Source organism: Vigna umbellata, chromosome 4, assembly GCF_029865625.1.
Source record: "Vigna umbellata cultivar VRB3 chromosome 4, Vumbellata_1.0, whole genome shotgun sequence".
NCBI classification, from domain to species: Eukaryota; Viridiplantae; Streptophyta; class Magnoliopsida; order Fabales; family Fabaceae; genus Vigna; species Vigna umbellata.
The window spans coordinates 38,628,078-38,638,660 of NC_142168.1; the positions used below are offsets into that span (position 1 = coordinate 38,628,078).

At 32.5% G+C, this 10,583-nt stretch overlaps 1 protein-coding gene across 1 annotated transcript; it reads right to left on the minus strand.

The window, feature by feature from the left end:
* LOC148200124 (uncharacterized) lies at positions 1-535 on the minus strand. The gene has a single exon (XM_088114207.1). The coding sequence runs from the start codon at positions 461-463 to the stop codon at positions 173-175; it is 291 nt and encodes a 96-aa protein (XP_087970333.1). The 5' UTR covers positions 464-535; the 3' UTR covers positions 1-172.
* Positions 536-10,583: the final 10,048 nt, after the last annotated feature.

Genomic DNA, 10,583 nt, shown 5'->3' on the forward strand with positions numbered 1-10,583 from the left:
TCACAGGAATTATTCTATATATCAACAGCTGATAAACTTGTAGTACAAATGATAAACAATATTACAATCATCATCTAAGCATTAGTTATTACATACATACAACATCAGATATTATGACAACATAAAAAAACACTTCATATTAATTCCATAGAATAAAGAGTGAGATATGTTCTCAGCAACCCCTGGTGTAATCAGCACAAAAACGTCTAGGGCCACCTCCATTTGGTTCCGGCAAGCAGCTACGATAACTCAGAAATTCTGGACAAAGTACAGCTTTGTTGTTACTGTTACCTGTTTTGCCACACAGAGATAGACTGACATCATAGAGCATTCTGTTCACATGGGAATCAAATGAAAACTCTGATTCCAAGTTATTGCCTATGAAACCCTCATAGTTGGCGTTCACAACGTAATAGCTGTGGATCACAATCATCACCAACACCATCCAGAGACCCTTCTTCATTTTCTTTTCTCACTCACACACCAACAAGCCTATGTGCTTTCCAAGCTAAGTTTCGCTCCCTTTATAATTAACTTTCTAAGTTTAAAAAGTTTATATAGATAACAAATAACAAGTTAGATATTTTGGCCTTTTCGAGCTGGGGAGCTTTGCATTTATTTATACTTGTCAATGCTCGTGTGTTGTCCATCTTTCAAACCTTTTATCTCGTAATCCATGCATGTGACTTCAACTAATTTCTCCCACTTCCTATTTTATTTTCTTCTTTTCCTTCCTGCACCCTCACAATTTCTTCACACACTCCCATGACCATTATGACAACAACGAAAGTGATGGTATCAATAGTTGTGCGGTGCAATGGTGAAGGGTATTTCTCAGTTAGTGAGAGTGTAGTTAATAATTGTGGGGTGCATGAAGCAATAACCTTGAAGTTTTATGTATTCTGTGTTTTTTAATTGTGACCAAGCACTCATTGTGATGTATTATTATGTTCATTTCTTTTAGTATTGTTGCTTACTATTCATCACCAATTATTAAAACTGATGCTAACATTAAACAATAGGGATGGAATAATTACTAGTATGATTCACTAAAAGTGACTACTTAGATTTTGAATAGAAATTAATTATCGTTTTAACAATAGTTTAGCGATGTTGATTAGTTCTTTTGTTAAACCAACTCATCTCAATTTGAATTAATTTTTATACATAGTTTAGAAAATTTATGCAGTAGATTTGAAGATATAATGAAATTATACTGAGTTATTAACATGATTCTTAAATAATCATATCTTAATCGTATACTTTTTTAAATTGATAACTAATATTATATATTGCAGGATTTTAGCATCCATTATTTATCTTAAACCTCACATATGAGTAACTAAAATCAATTTCAAGTCCTAAATTTTAAGCTAATTAAAACAAGAGATATAAGTATACATGATAAACTCACCTTCAGTTGTAGTGTCCAAAGTATTGAGAGAATCACGCCCGTTTTTGGTTCCAGTAATGATAGTGATGCCTCTTCCTATTGGATTTAATTTTTTTTTATTTATGTTCATATATTTATATTATGTTTTTATATTGTTTTAAACAACGGTATATATAAATTGTACTCTCTCCTTATCATTGAATAAAATACACAATTTTCATCCTTGCTTTTCTCATAACATGGTATTAGGAGAAAATTAATTCTTCATCACGTTCTTCCGCAACCAATTCTGTTATTGCCCAAATCTTCATCTTCTACCTTTCGTTCTTGGCTTTCTTGCCTTTATTTCTCCTTCTATGGCTACTCCTTCTGTTACTCTCGTATCGTTGTAAGATACAACACACGTCTATTACATTTACCCTTACGAGAATCCTTCACTAGTGCTTGTTTCTCCGATTCTTGAAGGTCACAATTATCATGGATGGGCTCAATCGATGTCTATGGCACTACAAATGAAGAATAAATTTGGCTTTGTTGATGGTTCCATCCCTTGTCCAACTGATACAGATCCCATGGTTCCCGCATGGAAGCGTTGCAATAATCTGATTTTATCTTAGATCAATTATTCTATTTCTCATGAGATTGCTACAAGTATTATCTAGGTTGACTCTGTAGCTAGGGCATGGAAAGATCTCAAAGATCGTTTCTCCTAAGGTGATTTTGTTTGAATTTCAAATTGCATCAAGATTTTTATTCAATGCATCAATCTGACCTAAGTGTTACTGCATATTACACTAAAATAAGGATTCTCTGGGATGAACTTTGCAATTTCCGCCAAATTCCTGAATACCAATCTTTTGCTTCTTGTTGTGTTGTTTTTAAGAAAATGAAGGAATATCGTGAAAATGATTGTGTTCTTTGTTTTCTTAGAGACTTGAATGATAATTACTCTGTTGCCCGCTCTCAAATTCTTCTCATGGATCCCTTGCCTTCTTTACCCAAATATTTTTTGATGATAATTCAATATGAGCAACAATTACAATCATGAATTCTTCCTCAACCTCCAGTCATGATGACACAAGTTTCTCAATCTAAACCTTCTTTTTCTACCTTCAATGGTAGAGGTAAACCCTCTCCTACTAAAGATTATGGTCAGGGAAAATCTTCATATCAATGTTCTCAGGCTCGTTCCTCAAGGGGAAGGTTTGGTGCACCTCGATAATGCTCTTACAAGGTAGAACAAACCACACCATTGATACTTGCTTTCTGATACATGGATTACCACATGGTTTCAAATCCAAAAGAGTCCACAATGTTACCACAACTCTATAATAGTTCCTTCTTCTAATAATTCTCAAGCACAGTCACATTTCTCAACTCTAGGACTTTCTCAAAAGCAAATTCATGGTCAATTGACACTTCTTTCTCAATCTAATACCACAACCACACATTCTACCAATCTAGTGAGCTCTCATAATGTTTCCAGTTCTTCTCAGGCTCAAGGTAATATCTATTCGCAATGGATTCTAGACATAGGTGCTACTGATCATATATCTAGTTCTTTGTCTCATTTTATTTCTTATCATAGAATCTCACCAATTACAGTATCACTACCCAACAAGAACTCTTCATTTGATCATTTTTCTAGCACAGTTTCAATTAGCCAACACCTTACTTTACATAATGTCTTGTTTGTTCCTAATTTTTTAGTCAATCTTATTTCGGTCATAAAGTTAACTAAATATCTATCCTGTATACTTAACATTTCTGAATTTTCCTGTGAAATACAGGACAAGTCAACCCTACAAATGATTAAGAAAGCTGAAGGAAGAGATGACTTATATATCACGATAATTCTTGCACCCACACCCCTTGGTTCACCAATTGCTATTACTCCTGAGAATTCTATTGCTTGTTCTACAATAAGACATAACTCTATAGGTATTTGGCACTATAGACTAGGGCGTCCTTCTTTTTCTTGTTATATCAAATTACGCAACATGTATGCCACTTTACCCAATACAAAGTACACTCATTGTGATGCTTGTCATTATTCTAAGCAAAGAAAATTGTCTTTTCAGTTAAGTACTATTGTTTCAAAAGCTCCTTTTGATTTAATTCATGTTGATATTTGGGGCCCCTATTGTACTTCTTTTGTTGATGGTTTCAAATATTTCTTAACCATAGTGGATGATATGTCTAGATACACATGGATTAAATTGATGGCAAGTAAATCAGATACAAGATCACAACTTATTGTCTTTGTTTCTTATATAAAAACACAATTTGGCATTGATGTAAAAGTTGTTAGATCAGATAATGGTATTAAGTTTGCAATGACAAATTTTTATAGACAAAAAGGGATACACCATCAATTATCTTGTATTGAAACACCTCAACAAAATGAAGTTGTTGAGAGAAAACATCAACACATTCTCAATGTTGCTAGATCTTTCATTTTTCAATTCCATTTGCCCATAATTTTCTGGTCTTTTGTTGTTCATTATGGTGTGCAACTCATTAATATTTTACCTTCCAAAGTTTTGACATATTTTTCTCCATCTCAGCTGTTACACAATGTTAAACCTGACATTTCTTACTTACGAGTTTTTAACTCACTTTGTTGTGCTTCAACTCTTCAAGCTCATAGAACAAAATTTCAACCTCGTGCAAGAAAATGTGTATTACATGGTTTTAAAACAGAAGTAAAAGGCTACCTTTTGTTAGATTTCAACTCTAGGAAAATTTTTTTATCAAGGAATGTAGTATTTTATGAAAACATATTTCCTTTTCTTACTAGTGACAAGCACTCACCTATTGATACACAAAATTCCTTGGATTTTGTCACCAAAACTATTTCATCTCCATCACCTATTTTCTCAGAAGTTACTGATCAACCCTCTTTACCACCTACATCTTCTCCTTCTATTGTTCCAGACCCTGTTGTTTTTTCTTCTCAACCTGTTCCTGTTGAACCTGCCACTACTACTCCACAAAGGAAATCAACCCGGCCAAAACATAAACCATCATATCTACAGGACTATCATTGCAACATGTTATTCACAGGTACCTTATATCCTATCTCTTCATATCTCTCATATGCTGCATTATCATCTCTTTATAAATCATATGTCCTTAATCTTTCCCAAGTTAGTGAACCTAAAACCTATAACCAAGCCATCAAACATGATTGTTGGAGAAATGCCATGGATCAAGAAATTGAAGCTTTAGAAAATTCCAAAACATAGGTTTTGACTGATCTACCTTATGGAAAACAACCTATCTTATGTAAATGGGTATACAAAATAAAGAGGCACGCTGATGAAAGTATTGAATGATACAAGGCAAGGTTAGTAGCCAAAGGTTACACACAACAACAAGGCTTAGATTACTTTGAGACTTTTTCACCTGTTGTCAAACTCACAATAGTAAGATTGGTTTTGGCTTTAGCAGCTTCCAAACATTGGTATTTACATCAACTAGATGTAAATAATGGCTTTTTATATGGGGATCTAGATGAAGAAGTATACATGTCTCTTCCTCTTGGCTACAAAACAAAAAAACCAGCGCAAGTTTGCAAGTTGTTGAAGTCTTTATATGGACTCAAACAGGCTTCTAGACAATGGAATTACAAGTTGACAACTACTTTACTTTCTTTGGGCTACATACAATCAAAATCTGATTATTCACTTTTTGGACAAAGTGATTATGCTCATATCACCATTTTACTTGTTTATGTAGATGATATAATCTTGGCAGGTGATGACATCCAGGAAATCCAAACTGTGAAGGCTCTATTGAATGCAAAGTTCAAGATTAAAGACCTAGACCAACTCAAATATTTTCTGGGCTTAGAAATTACAAGATCTCAACAGGGCATTACTTTGTCACAAAGGAAGTATGCTCTAGGGTTACTAGAAGATGTAGAATTGTTGGGATATCAACCTGTTTCTACTCCCATACAGCCAGACACAAAATTTTACAAGAGAGAAGGGAAACCCTATTCAGATGTGCATGCCTATAGAAGACTTCTTGGCAGGTTACTATATCTAACCAACACAAGACCAAATTTATGTTTTGTTGTTCGTACTCTCAGTCAATTTCTTTCCAATCCTTTGGAAGATCACTATGCAACAACAATAAGGATCCTGAGATATATCAAGAACAATCTAAGACAAGGATTTATCTTGCCTTCCAACACAGAACATGCTCTCAAGGCTTTTAGTGATTCTGATTAGGTTGTTTGCCCTAACACTAGAAGGTTTGTGACTAGTTTTAATGTGATTTACGGTGCATCCTTAATCAGCTGGAAATCCAAGAAGCAAGGTACTATATCTAGATCATCAATCAAAGCATAATATAGAGCCTTAGCCACCACAACATGTGAAATTCAATGGCTTATTTATTTGCTCCATGATTTGAAACAACCTCTACCACCACCAGTTCCTCTGTTTTGTGACAATCAATCTCCTATACAAATTGCATAGAATCCACTCATGCATGAGAGGACAAATCACATTGAAATTGATTGTCATCTCATAAAGGATAAAGTTCAAACCGGTTGTAATTAAGCTCTTGCCCATTTCTACTTCGGCAGAACCTTCAGACATTCATACTAAAGCTTTGCATCTAGCACAATTTCAATCTTTGTTGTCCAAGTTGAGCATTAAGGATATATATGTTGCAGCTCGAGGGGGATATTGGATTTAATTTATTTTCCATTCATATTTGTTCATTTATGTTCATATATTTATATTTTGTTTTTTATATTCATATTCTGTTTTTATATTGTTTTAAACAGTTGTATATATAAATTGTACTCTCTCCTTATCATTGAATAAAATACACAATTTTCACCCTTTTTTCTCATAACACTTCCATCCCCAACCAAAAAGAGATTATGTTAGGAGGAAAATATCAGATTCACTTAGTATATGCCCCTTTTATTTTTATAATAATTCTCCTGGAACTCAACACAGGAGCAACTTCTATGGCTTCAGAAATGGTAGTGAAATTACCACTACCGCCTAAAGCTACGACCATATCATAGCTCAAGACCTTCAAGTATTTTTCATCCTCCAACAGCCCCCAACACCACTTTGGGCGAATACTAGCATTGACAATGAACAACAAGGTGACCAAGACTAAGAATGATTTCTTCATGGCTAGGTTTAATAGAGGTTACTCTGAAGAATGTACTACGTGAATAAGTTTAGTTGAAAACAAACATATACATACATATATATATATTGCAAATGATCAATCTATTGCCCAATGATAATAAAAGACCAATCTATTTTTTATTAATTAATTTCCAAAATTAAGTTTGTAAGACCATCCCAAGGTATGAGTAAAGCCCGATTCTGGTTACAGATGTTGTTCCCTTATACAGGAAACAGTCAAACATAAATGATTTTTAAGAATGCGAGTTAAGCTTCTGCTCACTTCAACTTCAGCACAACTTACAGACATTCATACTAAAGTTTTGCATCCAACACAATTTCAATCTTTGTTTTCCAACTGAGCATTAAGGATATATATAATGCACCTTGAGGGGGATATTAGATTTAATTTATTTTCTGTTCATATATGTTCATTTATGTTCATATATTTATATTATGTTTTTATATTTATATTCCTTTTTTCTATTGTTTTAAACAATTGTATATATAAATTGTACTATTTCATTATCATTGAATAAGATACACAATTTTCATCCTTCCTTTTCTCCTAACACTTCCATCCCCAACTAAAAAGAGATTAGTCTTGTTAGGAGGAAATATCATATTCTCTTGGTATATGCCCCCCTTTTATTTTTATAATAATTCTCAACTCAACACAGGAGCAACTTCTATGGCTTTAGAAATGGTAGTGAAATTATCACTACCGTCTAAAGCTATGACCATATCATACCTCAAGACCTCCGAGTCTTTTTCATCCTCCAACAGCTCCGGACCTATTTTGGACGAATACTAGATTGACAATGAACAACACGGTGACCAAGACTAAGAATGATTTCTTCATGGCTAGGTTGAATAGGAGTTACTCTGAAGAATGTAGTACGTGAATAAGTTTAGTTGAAAACAAACATATACATACATATATATATTGCCCATGATCATTGCCCAGTGATAATAAAAAATCAATCTATTTTTTATTAGTTAATTTTCAAAATTAAGTTTCTAATACCACCCTAAGGTATGAGAAAAGCCCGATTTTGGTTAGAGAAGTTGTTTCCTTATATAGGAAACAATCACACATAAATGACTTTTAAGAATGAGAATTAAGCTCCTGCCCATTTCTACTTCAGCACAACTTACACACATTCATACTAAAGCTTTGCATCTAGCACAATTTCAATCTTTGTTGTCCAAGCTGAGCATTAAGGATATATATGTTGCAACTTGAGGGGGATATTGGATTTAATTTATTTTCCGTTCATATCTGTTCATTTATGTTCATATATTTATATATTGTTTTTATATTTATATTCTAATTTTATATTGTTTTAAACAACTGTATATATAAATTGTACCCTCTCCTTAACATTGAATAAGATACACAATTTTCATCCTTTCTTTTCTCATAACACTTTCATCCCCAACCAAAAAGAGATTAGTCCTTTTAGGAGGAAATATCATATTCCCTTGGTATATGCCCCCTTTTACTTTTATAATAATTCTCCTGGAATTCAACACAGGAGCAACTTCTATGGCTTTAGAAATGGTAGTGAAATTACCACTACTGTCTAAAGCTACGACTATATCATACCTCAAGACCTTCAAGTCTTTTTCATCCTCCAACATCCCCCAACCCCACTTTGGACGAATACTAGTATTGACAATGAACAACAAGGTGACCAAGACTAAGAATGATTTCTTCATGGCTAGGTTTAATAGAGGTTAGTCTATAGAATATAGTACGTGAATAAGTTTAGTTGAAAACAAACATATACATACGTGTATATATATATATATATATATATATATATATATATATATATGTATATGTATATATATATACATATACATATATATATATATATATATATATATATATATATATTGCCCATGATCAATCTATTGCGAGTGATAATAAAAAATCAATTTAGTTTTTTTTAGTTAATTTCCAAAATTAAGTTTGTAATACCATCCCAAGGTATGAGAAAAGCTCGATTTTGGTTAGAGAAGTTGTTTCCTTATATAGGAAACAATCATACATAAATGATTTTTAAGAATGAGAATTAAGCTTCTGCCTATTTCTACTTTAGCACAACTTGCAGTCATTCATACTAAAGCTTTCATCTAGTACAATTTCAATCTTTGTTGTCAAAGGTGAGTATTAAGGATATATATGCTGCATCTTGAGGGGGAATATTGATTTCATTTATTTTCCGTTCATATCTGTTCATTTATGTTCATATATTTATATTATGTTTTTATATTTATATTCCTTTTTTCTATTGTTTTAAATAGTTGTATATATAAATTGTACTCTCTCATTATCATTGAATAAGATACACAATTTTCATCCTTCCTTTTCTCCTAACACTTCCATCCCCAACTAAAAAGAGATTAGCCTTGTTAGGAGGAAATATCATATTCTCTTGGTATATGCCCCCTTTTATTTTTATAATAATTCTCAACTCAACACAGGAGCAACTTCTATGGCTTTAGAAATGGTAGTGAAATTATCATTACAGTCTATATCTACGACCATATCATACCTCAAGACCTTCGAGTCTTTTTCATCCTCCAACAGCTCCGGACCTATTTTTGACGAATACTAGATTGACAATGAACAACACGGTGACCAAGACTAAGAATGATTTCTTCATGGCTAGGTTTAATAGGAGTTACTCTGAAGAATGTAGTACGTGAATAAGTTTAGTTGAAAACAAACATATACATACATATATATATTGCCCATGATCATTGCCCAGTGATAATAAAAAATCAATCTATTTTTTATTAGTTAATTTTCAAAATTAAGTTTCTAATACCACCCTAAGGTACGAAAAAAGCCCGATTTTGGTTAGAGAAGTTATTTCCTTATATGGGAAAGAGTCATACATAAATGACTTTTAAGAATGAGAATTAAGCTCCTGCCCATTTCTACTTCAGCACAACTTACAGACATTCATACTAAAGCTTTGTATCAAGTACAATTTCAATCTTTGTTGTCCAAGCTGAGCATTAAGGATATATATGTTGCAGCTTGAGGGGAATATTGGATTTCATTTATTTTTCGATCATATATGTTCATTTATGTTCATATATTTATATTCTGTTTTTATATTTATATTCCGTTTTTATATTGTTTTAAATAATTATATATATAAATTGTACTATTTCCTTATCATTGAATAAGATACACAATTTTCCTCCTTTCTTTTCTCATAACACTTCCATCCCCAACCAAAAAGAGATTAGTCTTGTTAGGAGGAAATATCATATTCTCTTGGTTTATGCCCTTTTTAATTTTTATAATAATTCTCCTAGAACTCAACATAGGAGCAACTTCTATGGCTTTAGAAATGGTAGTGAAATTACCACTACCGTCTAAAGCTACGATCATATCATACCTCAAGACTTTCAAATCTTTTTCATCCTCTAACAGCCCTTGGCCCCACTTTGGACGAATACTAACATTGATAATGATAAATAAGGTGACCAAGACTAAGAATGACTTCTTCATGGCTAGGTTTAATAGAGGTTAATTTGAAGAATGAAGAATGAAGAATGTGGAATGTGGTACGTGAACGAGAGAAAGAATGTGGTACGTGAACGACATAAAGAATGTGGCACGTGAACGAGAGAAAGAATGAGTATACATACATATATGTACATACATATGTACATATATGTACATGTATATATATATTTCCCAAGATCATTGCCCATTGCCTATTTTTCATTAATAATGCGAATGTGAACGAGAGAAAGAATGTGGTACGTGAACGAGAAAAAGAATGTGGCACGTGAACGAGAGAAAGAATGAGTATACATACATATGTACATATATGTATATATGTATGTGCATATATGTATGTACATATATGTACATACATATATATATATGTATATATATGTATATATACATATATATACATATATATATGTATATATATGTATATATACATATATATACATATATATGTATATATATGTATATATACATATATATACAT

Coding starts and splice junctions, on each gene's coding strand:
- LOC148200124 (XM_088114207.1), bottom strand. CDS start 463: ATGAAGAAGGGTCTCTGGATGGTGTTGGTGATGATTGTGATCCACAGC.